This window comes from Nyctereutes procyonoides, unplaced genomic scaffold (genome assembly GCF_905146905.1).
Source record: "Nyctereutes procyonoides isolate TBG_1078 unplaced genomic scaffold, NYPRO_anot_genome, whole genome shotgun sequence".
In the NCBI taxonomy this organism is placed as follows: Eukaryota; Metazoa; Chordata; class Mammalia; order Carnivora; family Canidae; genus Nyctereutes; species Nyctereutes procyonoides.
Genome location: NW_026575146.1, coordinates 37,903,214 through 37,921,719, shown reverse-complemented (window position 1 = coordinate 37,921,719; position 18,506 = coordinate 37,903,214). Strand labels below are relative to the sequence as shown.

At 36.4% G+C, this 18,506-nt stretch overlaps 1 protein-coding gene across 1 annotated transcript in view; it reads right to left on the bottom strand.

Annotated features, from left to right (window-relative positions):
• Positions 1 to 18,506, bottom strand: part of FANCC (FA complementation group C) — a 281,314-nt gene that overhangs the window by 63,471 nt on the left and 199,337 nt on the right. Inside the window, exon 8 of the mRNA XM_055311856.1 lies at positions 7,629 to 7,793. Within this exon, the coding sequence (XP_055167831.1) occupies positions 7,629 to 7,793 (165 nt within the window). The remainder of the gene's footprint in view (positions 1 to 7,628; positions 7,794 to 18,506) is intronic.

Genomic DNA, 18,506 nt, shown 5'->3' with positions numbered 1-18,506 from the left:
CTCCCAAGACATAAAAGTCCAGGGCCAGATGGCTTCCCAGGGAAATTCTATCAAACGTTTAAAGAAGAAACAATACCTATTCTACTAAAGCTGTTCCAAAGGATACAAAGGAACAGAATACTTCCAAACTCGTTTTATGAGGCCAGCATCACCTTAATTCCAAAACCAAAGACCCCATCAAAAAGGAGAATTATAGACCAATATCCCTGATGAACATAGATGCAAAAAATCTCAACAAGATACTAGACAATAGGATCCAACAGTACAGTAAGAAGACTATTCACCACGAACAAGTGGGATTTATCCCCAGGATGCAAGGTTGGTTCAACACTTGTAAAACAATCAACATGATAGATCACATCAACAAGAAAAGAAACAAGAACTACATGATCCTCTCAACAGATGGAGAGAAAGCATATGACAAAATACAGCTTCCATTCCTGATTAAAACTCTTTAGAGTGTAGGGAATTCTACTGTTCCTCACTGTCTTAAAAAGCCATCTATGAAAAGCCAATAGCAAATATCATTCTCAATGGGGAAGCACTGGGAGCCTTTCCCCTAAGCTCAGGAACATGACAGGGATGTCCACTCTCACCACTGCTATTCAACATAGTACTAGAAGTCCTAGCCTCAGCAATAAGACAACAAAAAGAAATAAAAAGCATTCAAATTGGCAAAGAAGAAGTCAAACTCTCCCTCTTTGCATATGACATGATACTATACATTGAAAACCCAAAAGACTCCACCCCAAGATTGCTAGAACTCATACAGCAATTCGGCAGTGTGGCAGGATACAAAATTAATGCCCAGAAATCAGTGGCATTTCTATACACTAACAATGAAACTGAAAAAAGAGAAATTAAGGAGTCAATCCATTTACAATTGCACCTAAAAGCATAAGACACCTAGGAATAAACCTAACCAAAGAGGTAAAGGATTTATACCCTAAAAACTACAGAACACTTCTGAAAGAAATTGAGGAATACACATATTCCATACTCATGGATTGGAAGAATTAATATTATGAAAATGTCAATGCTACCCAGGGCAATTTACACGTTTAATGCAATCCCTATCAAAATACCATGGACTTTCTTCCAAGAGTTGGAACAAATTATTTTAAGATTTGTGTGGAATCAGAAAGGACCCCAAATAGCCAGGGAATATTGAAAAAGAAAACCTAAGCCAGGGGCATCACAATGCCAGATTTCAAGTTGTACTACAAAGCTGTGATCATCAAGACAGTGTGGTACTGGCACAAAAACAGACACATAGATCAATGGAACAGAATAGAGAATCCAGAATCCAGACCCTCAACTCTATGGTCAACTAATATTTGACAAGGCAGGGAAGACTATCCACTGGAAAAAGGACAGTCTCTTCAACAAATGATGCTGGGAAAATTGGACATCCACATGCAGAAAAATGAAACTAGACCATTCTCTTACACCATACACAGAGATAAACTCAAAATGGATGAAAGATCTAAATGTGAGATAAGAATCCATCAAAATCCTAGAGAACACAGGCAACACCCTTTTTGAACTTGGCCACAGCAACTTCTTGCAAGATATACCTATAAAGGCAAGGGAAACAAAAGCAAAAATGAACTATTGGGACTTCATCAAGATAAAAAGCTTCTGCACAGCAAAAGAAACAGTCAACAAAACTAAAAGACAACTTACAGAATGGGAGAAGATATTTGCAAATGACGTATCAGATAAAGGGCTAGTATCCAAGGGCAAGTATCAGATAAAGATACTAGTATCTAGTATCCAAGATCTATCTATTAAACTCAACAGCCAAGAAACAAACAATGCAATTATGAAAATGGTCAAAAGACATGAACAGGAATTTCACCAAAAAAGACCTACACATGGCCAACAAGCACATGAGAAAATGCTCTGCATCACTTGCCATCAGGGAAATACAAATCAAAGCCACAATGAGGGCAGCCCGGGTGGCTCAGCAGTTTAGTGCCGCCTTCAGCCCAGGGCGTGATCCTGGAGACCGGGGATAGTCCCACGTTGGGCTCCCTGCATGGAGCCTGCTTCTCCCTCTGCCTGTGTCTCTGCCTCTCTCTCTGTGTGTCTCTCATGAATAAATAAATAAAATCTTAAAAAAAAATAGTGCAAGGGATTATAGGGGAAAGGGAGAGAGAACGAGTAGGAAAATTCAGTGATAGAACATGAGCAACTCCTAACACTGGGAAACAAAAACGGGGTAGTGGAAGGAGAGGTGGGTGGGGGGGATGGGGTGACTGGGTGATGGGCACTGAGGGGGGGCACTTAATGGGATGAGCATTGGGTGTTATACTGTATGTTGGCAAATCGAACTCCAATAAAAAATATACAAAAAATAAAATTGTTATCCTGAATTCAAAAAAAAAAGTCTCTATCCAGGTTAACATGAAAAGAGAGAACAGAAATTACTAATGTCAGAAATGAAAGAGGAGATATCACTACAGATCCTATGGGCATTTAGAGGCTAAGAAAGGAACTCTATGAACAACTCCATGCCAATAAACTTGATAACTTAAATGAAATGGAGTACTTCCTTGAAAGATACATTCTAATAGAACACACATAAGAAACAGACTGAGCAGGTATATACCTAATAAAGAAATTAAATGAACATTAATAACCTTTCAAAAAAGAAAGCATCAAGTCCTGCTGGAATTCTACTAAACATTCAAGGGAGAAATTATACCAATTCTCTCCAATCTCTTTCAGAGGAGAACAACAGAGGAAATACTTCCTTATTCATTTTCTGAGGCCAGAAATACACTACTACCCAAAGCAGACAAATGACATTATAGGGAAAGTTAGAGACAAACAAAACAAAACAACCCCCCCCAAAGAAAACCCCTTAGTGACCAGTATCTCTGATTAGCATGGAAGTAAAAATCTTCAACTAAATATTAGCAAATTGAATCCAATGGTGTATAAAAAGAATTATACATCATGACCAAGCAGAATTTGTCACAGGTATACATAGCTGGTTTAACTTTTGAAAATGTTAATATAATCAGCCACATCAACAGGCTAAAATAGAAGTCATGTGATCATATCAATAGATGCAGAAAATGTATTTGATAAAATCCAAACCAATTCAGTACAAAAACTCAGCAAATTAGAATGGAGGATAATTTTCTCCAATTGATAAAAAAAAATACCTACAAAAACCCAACAAGAATTAACATTGTTGGGACACGGGTGGCTAAGTGGTTGAGCATCTGCCTTTGGCTCGGGCCATGATCCCGGGGTCCTGGGATCAAGTCCTGCATCAGGCTTCCCATAGGGAGCCTGCTTCTCCCTCTGCCTGTGTCTCTGCCTCTCTCGTGAATAAATAAATAAAATCTTAAAAAAATAGTTAAAATGTCAATATAACAAAAGCAATACAAATTCAATACAATTGTTCTCAAAATTCCAATGGCAGTTTTCACAGAAATGGACCAACAATTCTAAAATTTATATGGAACCACAAAAGTCCGCAAAGAGCTAAAGTCACCTTGAGAAAGAACAAACCTGGAGTTATCATGCTCCCTGATTTCAAATTGTTTTACAAAGCTATAGTAATTAAAACAGTATAGTATTAGCATAAAAACAGTCATAAAGATCAATGAAATAGAACAGACAGCCCCCAAATAAAGCTATGTATATATAGTCATTTTATGACAAAGGAGCCGAAAATATAAAATGTGGAGAGGACAGTCTCTTCAATAACTGAACCTAGGAAAGAACTAGAAAAATAATACTAAAATTTGTATGGAAACACAAAAGACCCTGAATAGCCAAACCAATTATGAGAAAGAACAACAAAGCTAGAGAGATCACCATCTCAGATTTCTTTTTTTTTTAACGATCTCAAATTTCAAGATATACTATATACTATAGAGTGATCAAAACACTATAGTACTAGCACAAAAACAGACACATAGATCAATGCAACAGAATAGAAAGCCCAGACATAAGCCCATGCTTACTTATATGGTCAACTAATCTGACAAAGGAGACAAGAATATACAATAAGTAGGGCACCCTGGATGGCTCAGCGGTTTAGCTCTGCCTTCAGCCCAGGGCCTGATCCTGGAGAACCAGGATGGAGTCCCACGTCAGGCTCCCTGCATGGAGCCTGCTTCTCCCTCTGCCTGTGTCTCTGCCTCTCTCTCTCTCTCTCTGTCTCTCTCTCTCTGTCTCACGAATACACAAATAAAATCTTTTAAAAAAAAAGAATATACAATAAGTAAAGGACAGTCTCTTTCACAAATGGTGCTGAGAAAACTGGACTGTTGTATGAAGAATGAAACTGGACCACTTTCTTATACCATGCACAACAATAAACTCAAAGTGGATTAAATAAAGATCTGAGACCTAAAACCACAAAACCTATTAAAAAAAAAAAGCATACTCAGTAATCTCTTGGACATCAGCCTTAGCCACATTTTTTATGGCTATGTCTCCAAGAGAAATAAAAGCAAAAATAAGCTATTGGGACTATACAAAAATAAAACGCTTTTGTATAGCAAAATGAAAATACAACCTGCTGAATGGGAAAACATATTTGCAAATGATCCATCTAATAAGGGGCTAACATCTGAAATATATAAGAACTTTTACAACTTAACACACACAAAAACCCCACATATAGTCCAATTAAAAAATGGGCAGAGAACCTGAATGGACATTTTTCCAAAAAAGACAGATGGCCACAGACAAGTGAAAAGATCCTCAACATCACTAATCATCAGGGAAACGCAAATCAGAACCACAGTGAGTTATCACCTTACACCTGTCCAAATGACTAGAATCAGAAAGACAACAAATAGCAAGTGTTGGTGATGATGTGGAGCAGAGGGAATCCTTGTGCACTGTTAGTGGGAATGTATATTTGTGCAGCCACATGGAACATTAAAACTATCCTATGATCCAGCAATCCCATTTCTGGGTATATAACCAAAAGAAATGAAAACAGGATGTCAAAAGGATGTCTCTATCCCCATGTGCACTGCATCATTCACAACAGTCAAGAAATGTAAATAATCTAAGTGTACCAGTAAATGAATGGATAAAGATGTGCTATATTTATACAGTGGAATATTATTCAGCCATGAGGAAGAATGAAATCCTGCAGTTTGTGACATGGATGGACCTAAGGGCATTATGTTAAGTGAAATAAGTCAGAGAGAGAAACCCAAATACTGTATGATATCACTTTATGTAGAATCCAAAAAGAGCTGAACTCACAGAAACAGAGACTAGAAAGATGGTTACCAGGAACTAGGTTGTGGTGAAATGGGGAGATGCTGGTCAAAGTCTAGAGTACAAACTTTTAATTTTAAGATGAATACATTCTGGAGATCTAATGTACAGCAGGGTGATTATAACTGATACAGTATATATTTGAAAGATGCTAAGAGTAGATCTTAAATGTTCTTACCACATTTAAAAGGAAATGGTGATTATGTGACATGATGACAGTGTTAGCTAAGCTTTGGTGGTAATGATTTTGCAATATAAAAAGTACAAATTAACTTGTACATCTTAAACTCATACAATTTTTTTAAAGATTTTTATATATTTATTAATGAGGGACAGAGAGAGAGAGAGGCAGAGACACAGGCAGAGGGAGAAGCAGGCTCCATGTAGGGAGCCTGATGCAGGACTCGATCCTGGGACTCCAGGATCACGCCCTAGGCCGAAGTCAGGCGCTAAACCGCTGAGCCACCCAGGGATCCCCAAACTCATACAATGTAATATCTCAGTTGTATGTCAATAAAGTGGGGGAGGGAAATGTAAGTAAATATGTAAATAAATAAATATTTCCTCTTGTGTCTACATGAAACATAACAAGAAGCAAGTACACTTGGTTGTCTAATTTTGCAATGTTTAAAAATTTTTTGAAAAGTCTAAATTTTATCTGAATTTTCAGTATAAGTATATTTAAATATACTTCACAAATAAGCAAATATAACATATTTTTGCATATAACATATAACATATTTTTAATTTATTATAATTGATTTTTTATTCAAAAATAAATTCATTTATAATATATTTTCTTACATTTAAGAATGGATCATTGATTTATGAAGGACAATTAAAAGATTTGCTTTCTCATCTATAGCTGTTCCATTGGGAAAAGATGAAACCAGTACACCAGATATTTCCCTGACTCACGACCATGAGACATCTACTCCAAAGAAACTGGGCTAAAATGTAAATGAAAGCAAATATGAAGAAAGCTAATTTTCCCTTGCTTTCATAGATGTTACTAATTTACCTTATTATGCCTTATTCAATAGAATGCTTTCAAATACTATTAGAGTGCTAGCTAACTGTGGTATCAATTTGAGATCAATCATTCAGAGTCTAAACAAAAAGAATAGTTCAAACACAGATGTAATAAGTTAATATTTCATCAAGAGAATTATACTTCTGCCTTAAAACTGAACTTATAGATGTGGCTTCCCTTAAGTGAACTGGGCAGTACATGCATATGGTAGGGAAGTAGTTAAAGTGTTGAATAACTACTTCAAATCTCACGTTTTCTCCTAGACCAATTGTGTTGACATTTGCACTCATACTACAAAAGCACTAGCAAGTAAAACTACTGTACCCAGCATGAGTCAAACAGAGAAAGTAGTCACTGTATTTAAGAATACAGTAATAACACTGCCAGTTTTCCACAAAAATGTGTGTTTGAGGAAACACATAAAATATTAATTTTACTAAATTTTATACTTGGGAATACTTTTTATAGAAAAAAACTATTCTGTGAGGTGAAAAGGAAAGCATGCAAAATGCACTTCTGCTGCATAACAAATCAGGATGGTTGTCTGGAGGAAAAGCACTTGCAACTATATGAGCTCCAAGATCAAGTAGCCACCTTTTTGTCATGGAGATTTCTTTCAAACAATGGCAAACAGTGATTACTCAGAATCGAGTATTTGGCACATACTTTCTCAAAAATTAGTGAAATGATCCTTGTACCTCAAGGAAAACATGACACCAATCTTAACAGAAATGTCTTTAGATACTGGGAAGCTGTCAAGCTCACATTAGCAGGAACAAATTTTCCAAGATTCAAATTTTTACCTAAAAACTCTAACTTATCATTGGCTACAAAACCTTGGCTACTGCAATATTCTTGTTTTTTCCAACTGTCTATCTGTGTGAGGCTGAATTTTCTTCATATACTTCAAACAAAACAACACATCGCACCAGATTGAACACAGAGACACATTATGAGAACCCAGCCAACTTATGTTAGACAATAAAAAGAAGTTCAAAAATTTAAAACAATGTCACTCTTGTTAAACAATTTTCTTCTTGGAAAAGATCACTTTCATAAAAATGTACTACTTGTGTGAACATGTTATCAATTTGTTATTTTAAAATGAAGTAATAAATATTTTTAAAACTTGTTTTAATTTCAAACGTGGAAAAATATTGATAAATACAACCCACATTAAAAAAAAAAAAAAAGCTCACTGGAATCCTCAATAATCTTTAAGAACATAAAGCGGTGCTGAGACCAAAGGTTTGATAACTGCATTTCCAATATATTGAACTATTCTAAGAAAAAGAAAAACAAAGCTGGATGAGAGTAAATGGACATCACTTACAGCAGAAAGGCCTCATTCACAGCATCAAAGAACTCAGGCCAGAGCACTTCCTGTGTTTCATGTCCATGGTAGGTGAGCAGAGCTTCTACCAGTGGTTCAATATCTGGCAGAGTTACAAGTGGTATACAAATTCGTGACAGGAACCTTATTTTTTCAGGAACCATTCTATGAAATAAATAATTATTCAAATCTTAGAGCCACATGTAATTAAAGACAAAATCTTCATGCTGAAGACTGACGACAAGTTACTTGCTTTGTCGTACAAAGAGGACTAACACCATCTATGAACCTTTCTCTTGCTCAACTTTTCAGGAAGAAATCTTTTCGTTGAAATTCCCATTTTAACATCACTTATTGTCAGGACTTTGGCATAACTATTTACAGGCACCTCCAATTTACCATGCCCAAAACAGAACTCTTGAATTCCTTCCCCAAATGTTCTCTTCCCCACTGTTGCCAACCTCATTTGCTCAGGCCAAAGTCCTCAAAGGCCATCCTTGATTCCCCCTTTCTCATGCCCCTCACCTAATTCAGCACTAAATACTGTCAATTCATCTGACAACTTGACTTCTCTACACCCCCATCATTACCCAGTAATTCACTGTTGCCTCTGGTCTGAGTTACTGTAGGAACCTCCTAACTTTCTCCCTGCTTCTGCCCTTATCCTCAATTTTTAACATCAGAACAGTTCTAGCAACCCTTTAAAAATTCAGATCACTTGTCTGTTCAAAACTGCAATGGCTTCCAACTTCAGAGAACAAGCAAAGTCTTACACTGGCCACTGTGGACTTCCATGATGGGGCCCCTCCTATTCTCTGGCTTCATCTCCTACTCTTTCCCTTACTCATCCTGCTTCAGCCTTATAGCCCTCCTCTGACTACTCCAGATGAGGTCCTGTTTTCTATTCTGCCTGGAACCTACGGCTAGCTCCTTCATTTTGTGTAAGTCTCAGCTCAAATGTTGCCTTATGTGACAGCATCCCTGACCATCCCATTTAAATGCACTGATCAGTATGGTAGCAGTGAACCACATGCTGGCAATTTAAATTTAATTTAAATGAAATAAAATGTAAAATTCCATTTATCAGTTGCAACAGCCACATAACAAATACTCAATGTGTACTTTGAGGCTAGTGGCTTACAGTATTGGACATTGCAAGTTTCCACAACTTGTCCATAACTGCAGGAAACTCTACTGGACAGCAGAACTTAACACAGAAAGTGCCCTCCCATTCCACCTATCTCTCTTACCTTATTTCACTGTTCTTCAGAGTACTTTTCATCACCTGACCTATAATGTATTTATTAGTTCATTGTTCATTGTCTGTTTCTTCCTGCTAGGATATCAGCTTTATGAGGATAAGTACTTTTTTCTATTTTGCCCTCTGCTTCATTCCCAGGAATGGAAACAATTCCTTACACATATGACATGCTCAAGAAATATATGTTAAATGAATAAATGAACACCTAGAGATCAATAAAATGAAAGCTTGAGATGTAGGCTATTATATCTTTTTCTAGTTATATCCATACTAATCATAAATCTCGAAGTTGAATCCTGTGTTTTCTGAAACAAAAATGGAACAGAGAACATAAAGCTGTCCCTCTTTTTTTACTGGCTGCCTATTACTGAAAAAAAAAGTGTGTTCTGTAATATAACAACATCTGTATTTATAGGCATTTAGGTTATTTCTAATTTCTTACCATTACAAACATGGCTGCAGTGTTATCCTTGCACATGCCTATCCAGGACTTTGTGTGAGTATTTACATATTAAATTGCACTCTAAAAGACAACCACTTTGTTTTTCCCTAAACACCAACCCAAGTGCATAATCTTCGTGGAATATATCTGACATTCTACCATTTCCATAATCTTAAAGAAGCTTCCCCTAGAACCCCCTGACCTGTTCCAATCCAGGCAGGTCACTTTTTATTCCCTCTGTACAATTACCGTCTTGGGATTCTGTCCTGGGGATTTCCTTTACTTCTCTCCTGAACCCCGTATCTTTCTCTTTCTTGGTTCACTTTTTTGTGGGAAAAGATAAATGAGAGATAAAGTATTTGAGATCTAGGATGTCTGGAAATATCTTTACTCATAAATTTTTTTTCTCTCATAGAAAAAAACCCATTTTACTCTTAATTGATACTTTGGCTGAGGATAGAAATTTTGTAATTTTCCAACAAAATTGTGAAGGTATGGTTCTATATAGTCTTCTAGCTTCCAGTGTTGTTCTTGTGAAGGCCCATGCTACTGTGAATCCTTATCGTTTATATAAGTGCTGGTTTTACTCCCTGGAGACTTCTGGAAATCTTCTTTGAAGTTTCATACTGGTGTTGGTATGGATTCACTTTTATTCACTCTGCTGGGCACTCAGTGGAGCTTAAATCAGAAAAGTTCTCTTGGATTGTTTCTTTGATAATTTTCTATCCATTCTTTTATCCATTCTCTCTTTATAAGAATTCCAATGTTTTTGGATACTGAACTTCCTGGACACTTTTCAGTCTTTATCTTTCATCTCTTGGTCTTTCTACTTTAAATTTTGAAAGAACTGTTCAAATTTATCTTCCAATCCTTTTTTTTTTTTTTTAAGATTTTACTTATTGAGAGAAAGTGTGTGCGTGCCTGTGCGCACACATGCATATGCTTGTTGGGGGGTGGGGAGGGCAGAGTGAGAGGAAGCGGCAGATTCCCCACTGAGCAGAGAGAGCCTGCCATGGGCCTCCATCCCAGAATCCTGAGATCATGACCTCAGCTAAAGACTAAATGAGCCACCCAGGTGCCTCCTAATCCTTTCATTAGGATTTTCATTACCACTCTCTCATGATTAATTTATAAGGACTTGAATACCCTGAATGTTCTTTTTTTTTTTTAAATAGCATCCTGTTCTTTTTGAATGGATATTACTTTTCATCTTTATGGAGGCACTATTATTAATTAATTTGAGATAGTCTTTTCTTTGAATAATCTTTTTTTAAAAAGATTTATTTATTCATGAGAGACACACAGAGAGAGGCAGAGACACAGGCAGAGGGAGAAGCAGGCTCCCCACAAGGAGCCTGATGCAGGACTCAATCCCAGGACCCTGGGATCATGCATGCCCTGAGACAAAGGCAGATGCTCAACCATTGAGCTACCCAGGTGCCCCTGAATAATCTTTTAAATTTGTATAGCTTTTTATTTTTTGTCATATGCTTAATATGATTATATGATTTCCTTAAATATCTGGGGAATTTGCTTATATGCTTATATGATTATAAGCATATATGCTTAATATGATTTCCTTAAATATCTGGGGACCATTGCTGGTCTGCTTATATACACATGTATATTTTTTGAGCCAGGTACAATATACTTTATTGAAGATACATCACAAGATAGGGCTCCCTGGGTCCTTCTTCTTCAGGGGGTCAAAACTGTAGAGATCAGGAGATTCTCAGTAGGTTAAGTTTAAAGTTTAAATATTACTGAGAATACTAAAGAGCTTCTGTTTATGAGGATGGAGCGATCATAATTTATGATGTTTGAAATTAAAGCAAAGACATCTAAAAGTATTAATTCACTAAAAGTAACAATGGTAAATTCATTAGATATTAACATGAATAACATTTTTTGGTAAGCATAACTGTATTTTACAGGACAAAAAAATAGTGAGTAGTACTCATTTAAATGTTTGTAAACCTTACTATATGACCTGAAAGAAGATAACTGGATTCTTGTACACATTTCTGTATTCAATCTGTTGCACTATGTTTTGACTGGAGTATATGAAGACAACCTAGTCTAGTCCCACACAGATATAGTTTTTAAACGCAGGAGTATTTTAATACCATCTTCATATAATTGTGCATCTTTTGATACTAGACGAACACTCATCAAGCATTGCCTATCCCTGCTACTACAAGCCTGGCTAGGAACACAGGTGCAGCTGCTCGTCATGGTCCAAAAGAGTAGTGATGGGTAGTCTCTACTGATATGTGGTAATAGCTGAAAATTTACTGGCCAAGCCATCCCCTAAAAGCTGCAAGTCTTCAAACAGACTTGACAATTCAAAACAGTTACATCAAACAGTCTGTCAGTAAAATTTTTGTCCAGGTTAAAAAGGTGGTTTCCTGGCTTTTCCTACTCTATCATCTTCCCCAATATCCCCTTCTGATCTCTTGCATTAAAAAGGAAAACCAAAAACAAAAAACCCACCTTCTTACTTTCTACTTCTCTGTCCTTTTGTACTTTATCCTGGGAGAACTATTTGGCTCAATCTTTAAAGTCATTAGTTGCTATTCAGCTGTATCTCCTATTTAGCCTTTTATTAATTTTTTCCCCAAATCCCCTTTTAAAAAATATAACCAATTTATTCCTGGTTTCTCTTGCTATTCTTAGGACAATTAATTATCCCTTTAAAACAAAAACACTTGCTTGTCCTACAGAACACATTTAATTAGTGTATTTGCATCTTCTGCTTTGTTGCATTTAGTTCATTTTTCCTCATGGTGTTGGTTTTTCATGAATATCTGTGATTTTTGTTTGCTCTTTCTGGAATTTGGGATTCCCCACTAGCTTCACCATGAATGCTTTTTACTATAGCCTCCTCTGGTACTTGTGGGTAAGGTCAGGATGTAGTGCTGGTTGGGGTTGCCAATAAATTGCATTCTGTGCATTGGAGTACCCCTAGAACTGTGTAATAGCCATTTGGTGTTTACTTCTCCAAATCTTCCTCCCTCCTTCCTACAAGAAACAGGATATTTCTGTTGTCTCTTGTTGTTTTTTTTTTTTAAGATTTTATTTATTTATTCATCACACACACACACACACACACACACACACACACACAACACACATACAGGCAGAGACACAGGCAGAGGGAGAAGAAATCCCAGGTCTCGAGGATCAGGCTCTGGACTGAAGGCGGCGCTAAACCGCTGAGCCACCTGGGCTGCCCTGTTGTCTCTTGTTTGAAGGCAGTGGATATGGAGGAATATATGAGGACCTGGCCCTTAGCCAACTTCTATGAATTGCAATAGTCCAACAAGCTGTCTTGTTGGCGGCCAGGTACCTTCCTGCTCCACCCGAACATTATTTGCACCTTTGCAGTAGTCCTCTCTTGCAAGCTTTTTGGGCTGTGATATTTTCCTTCTATCTGCCATTTGAAGCCTTTCCTATAATTTTTGGTCATCAAATGCTCGTTTTACAGTATTATATACTTGTTAAAATTACCCCATCATTTCTAGGAGTTGGGAATATAAAGAGAATGCTAGGCCATGCATGAACTTCATTCATCACCTGATTTAGTCTCTTGCATATTTTCATCTTATTCTCTCCTGATTAGATTATGAGAGCCACTATTCTTCATAGATCTTGCAATTCATTTTTTTTAATTTTTTTTTCAATTCATTTTTTTTTTAAGATTTCCTTTTTAATTTGAGAGAGACAGCACGAGTTTGAATGGGGGGAGGAGCAGAGGGAGCGAATCCTCAAGCAGACTCTCTGCTGAGCGTAGAGCCCAATAATGCGGGGCTTGACCCCGCGACCCATGAGATCATGAAATCATGACCTGAGCAGAAACCAAGAGTCAGATGCCTAACCAAGTGAGGCATCCAAGGTCTTGCACTTTAATCTTCAAGATCTGGCAAAGTAGTCTACACCAGAGCTACTCCAAAAATATGGTCCTCAGAATCACCAGAATGAGTAGAGCCAAGAAATTTGCTTATTAAATCTTAACATGAGATAATCCTTATGCACACTGAAGCCTGAGAAATGCTGCTCTATGCTACTTCTTCAGTAGCAGCCCGCAGAATAAAATATCAATGTTTAGTAATAATCTGAACACTTTAAGGAGACATGTAGAACTGATTTAAGATTTATTTTTGTTAGTTAATTCCTATAAATTTTCAACTGAGCTGTATTATTTTCTTGATAATGAACAAATTCTCAGAGATAAATTTTTGTCAAAACTACAAAATGATTTCTTCTTATGAGTGAACAGTTTGTCTTTTCTCCTTAAATAATCACCTTTTCTAAAATTCACTTCTTGTTCTGTACCTTTCCAAAATGACTGAGGTCTCTTCAACAACAGTATCTTCCACAATGCTCTACCACCTTTCTCTAACCTACATCAAGGTGGTTTTAGATCTAAAAATAATTCATGTGTTTAAAAGTCCATCATCTGGGATCCCTGGGTGGCGCAGCGGTTTGGCGCCTGCCTTTGGCCCAGGGCACGATCCTGGAGACCCGGGATCGAATCCCACATCGGGCTCCCGATGCATGGAGCCTGCTTCTCCCTCTGCCTGTGTCTCTGCCTCTCTCTGTGTGTGTGTGACTATCATAAATAAAAAAAAAAATTAAAAAAAAAGTCCATCATCTAAGTTTAATGAAAAGATATATTTAGCTTGAGCTGTAAATATCTTAAATTTTTGGAATTTATGAACTTACTGGGTAGGATAGGAGAAAGGGAGAGTTGTTAACATTGTGTGTGTGTTTAAATGTTTTTTTCTGGTATATTTTGCACAGAATCTAGCAGAATATTTGGCATAAAGTAAGGGCTCTGCAAATGTTTGAGAAATGGAAAAATAGTTATGTATACTCACAATAAATCCAGAACTCTGAAATAAAGAAGCAGAGAGGTGGTAATCTTACCCTTCAGCAGTCCTCCTCCCTAAAAGACCTGTAAGTGAAGCTTCTCTCTCATTATCTTAAAATTCTTACCATTCTCTTATTACCTTAAAAGAGAGGAGTCAAAGACTATCACTGGCTATTAGGTGTGTGGAAAAGCCAACCCTGGCACCAAGGGCATTTATCAAGCACTGAATTTTATGGGCTGCAGAGTATATCTCCCAATTAAGGCTGAAAAGAGAATTTTCCTGAAAAATTCTAAAGACTCATATCAATTTAGGTAACTCTTGGTTCTACCAAAATGCAGGCAAGGTCAACTGATGATCTTCTGAAGGGCTTCAAAGTACCTTTTTGGTCTGAAGCTTGCCAGAGTGTGGTGGTCTAACTTCAACCAGAGTTACACAACACTTTCCAAACTGGATTACACTAAGCATTATGTCTTGATTGATTGCCAGAGCAGCACTTCCAAATGATTTTTGCACAAGAATTGAACTGCAGAAGGCTCAACAGTAACCATATACTGCTGGAAACATCATTCCCATGTGGCTATACTGAAGCTTCCAAACCATCTGCAACAAACCATAGAACTACAAGATAAACTGATGATGCTCTCAAAGTCCAAAATGTCATTCCCTCTAGACAGACAGTTTATAGCTAAGAACAGAAGAGAATTTAAACACTCTGTCACTGAGTTGTTGATTTTAGTTGGTGGCAAGTGAAATTGTATTTAAATGCTATGACAAGACCATTTATAAGGCCTCTAAAAATAATGCAAAAGGAAACCAAATATATTTTCCTATTTTTTGTTCCTCTGACATTTTATGCACTGAAGTTATGAAATTAATTTCTACACTTTCTACAAGACTTTTGAGTCTTTTGAAATGAACTTTAAACATTTAAAAGTAGCAAAAAGTAAAAAACAAATGTACAGATGCCCTCTATAAAAAAAAAAGAGAGAGAGAGAAATAGAATTGCACTGCTTATATGGTGTTTACATTTGAGAGGCTCTTGGTGGCTTGAATATTTCAAGTCTTCCTCAGGGAAGGAAAGTAATGATAAAATTTAAGTCTCATAAATAATGGGAATATCTACATTCATGTATACCAGAAAGTAGTCTCCCCACTATACTCAATTATTATCCAACTTTTTTGACTTTTAAACCTTAAAAATGTACAAATAACTTCAGATAAATATAGTAGGGGAAATTTATATATTATGATGCTGCATATTGTAGTTATTATTATAACTTATAACAGCAACAACTATACTGGCTCTAGCATGTTTGGCTGCTCCTACAAATATTATCATGATGCCATTCTACTACCTGATTTCATGAAATCAGTTTCTACTTGAGACCACAGAACACACTTATTTTGACTTATATTTCACTAGAGAACTGTACACGTGGAGTTCTGAGTCTCACATAAGTTTTAAGGGATCCAGGTTCTCTTACGGATGGAGAACAGAATTTCCTGATTTAAGAACTTTCCTTCTTAAAAGAGGACTTTAAAAGCTAATAAGAGACTCAAAAAGGCTGCTGAGCATCAAATTGCTTTTTAAATTCAATCTTCTGATAGGTGTAAATGAGCTTAATTCAAGAGATCAAATTTCTCTAAAAATGCAACACATTCAAAAAAATACCTGCAAGACATTTCCTGTTGAATTCTAAAATTGATTCTAAACATTAAGAGTCCATAGTCAACATTATGCAACAGAGCAAATTAGGGATGTATCAGACATGTCAGTGTCCAGAGGACATTCGACTAGCACAAGCATTTCATACTCTTGGTAAATTCAATTAAGAATTTTACTAATTACATCACTGATTTGCTTTGACTAAAAATGTTTTTAAACTACTAACCAAGTTAATCACCATGTATCCTTGCTACTACTGACAGCCAGAGTGCCAGCATGGACATTCTTCAGTAAACTTTGCTCTGCATTGAGGAATATGTGCATATTGTTTTTGAAAAAAACATATCCTTACTGAAGAAACAATCATAAATTTGGGAATGAACCTGCCCCACAAAATGACCCAATCTGGCACAAATGGAAATTTCTCAGATGCAAAGAGCATATTAGCTAATAGCTTCCAGGAGGCTTTCCTAATTGTGGTCCATGAAGTTTAGATGCCTTTTTAAACTGCTATCCTTTTCTGTCTAAGGGGGAGAAAATGAAAAGTACATATTCTGAAGAAAGAATCTGAAAGACCAGTAAAATCAAATAATGGGTAAAATGGAAAAAGATTTAAATAAAGGGGAAAAAAACAGCAGAGAGGAATAAATATTAAGCAATCTGAGGCTGATTAAAGATGATTTTTTTTCATGAACTATATCTACTATTTTGGAAATAATAACCTGAGACAGGAAATTATTCCTTTATTATGAATATTAGCTTTACGTTTTAGGATTTTATTAGCTAATACTGTATTTTCATTTTTGAAAAGTTTAATTATAAAACTACAATGTACAGAAAAACGTAGGAAATTATTAGGACATCAACTGTACTCATTGCCAAGATTTTACTATGCTAATATTTTACCGATGTTTCCAGTTGATGTTTTAAAGATATAAAAATGTTTCAATTATATTTGAAATACCCTTCTCCTGTCCCATTTCCTCCTCTTCTTCTTCTCAGGAGTTAGCACTCTCCTAATGATATGAGTCCTTTCTGTCCAGTTTTAATGCTTTTACTTTGTATGTGTGTATTGTTTTATGACATTATGGGTATCATTTTTGCAACTTCCTTGCTATTCTGTTCCATGGGTCTATGTGTCTGGCTTTACACCAGTACCAAAGTGCCTTAATGACTACAGCTTTGGATATGTTTTTGAAATCCAGAAGTGTGAGGCCTCTACCTTTGTATTTCTTTTCAAGATTGTTGGCTATTTGGGAGTCCTCTAAAATTCTATATGAATTTTAGGGTTTTTTTTTTCTGTTTCTACAAAAGAAAAATGCCATTTGGATTTTAATAGGACTGCACCTTATCTATGGACTGCTTGGGGTAGTATGGACATATTAACAATAGTAAGTCTTCTAATCCCTCAACACAGAATGCCTTCTCAATTATTTGTGTCATACTTAATTTTTTTCAGTGATGTTCTAGTTTGCAGCATACAAGTCTTTCATCTCTTTACATTTATTCCCAGTTATTTTGTCCTTTTAGATGCTATTATAAGTGGGCTTTAAAGAATATCTACTGGAGTGCTAAAAGCACTCCACTGTGTATAAAAGCACAATTGATATTTGAGTATTGATTTTGCATCCTGTAACTTTACTGAATTCAGTTAGTAGTTTTAACAGTTTTTCCGTGGAGTCTTTAGGGTTTCTAGATATAAGATCAGGTCATTTACAGTGTAAACTGTCCCTTAAATTTTGGATGCCGTGAGAGGCACCTCAGTGGTGCAGTCAGTTAAGTGTCCGACTATTAATTTCAACTCAGCTCCTGATATCAGGGCTGTGATATCAAGCCCTACCTCTGGCTCTGTGCTCAGTGTAGTCAGCTTAGGACTCTGTCTCTCTCTTCCCTCTGTTCCCCCCCTCCCCCCGGCACACTTTCTAAAATAAATAAATAAATTCTAAAGATAATTTTTTTTTAATGTTTTGGGGCACCTGGATGGCTCTGTTAGTTAAGTGTCCTACTCTCAGTTTCTGCTCAAGTCATGATCTTGGGGTAGTGGGAGCATTCCAAGGGCTGAGCATCGGGCTCTGCCCTCAGTGTGGAATCTGCTGGAGATTCTCACTCTCTTTCCCTTCCCCTCTGCCCCTCCCCTATTGTGCACATGCACACAGTCTCTAAATAAATAAATAAATAAAATCTTAAAACAAAATAAAACTTGGATGCCTTTTATTTCTCTGTTTTGCCCAACTGCTCCAGTACTTCCAGTACTTTCTTAAAAAGAAGTGGTGAGAGAGATGTATCCTTGCTTTGTTCCTGATTTTAGAAGGAAAAAATTTGGTCCTTTACCATGGAGTAAGATGTTATAGCTGCAGGCTTTTCATACATGGTCTTTATTTTGTTGAAGTAGTTTCCTTGTATTCTTTGTTGAATGTCATGAATCATAATCATGACATGATTATGACATAATCATAGTATCATGAAAGAGTACTGAATAGTTTTTTCTGCTTTTATTGAAATTATCATGATGTGGTTTTGTTCATCATTCGGCTAATATGGTGTATTATACTAAATGGTTTTTAGATGTTGAACCATCTTCGTATGGTGAGAATAAATCCCATTTGGCCATGTTGCATGATCTTTTTCATGTATT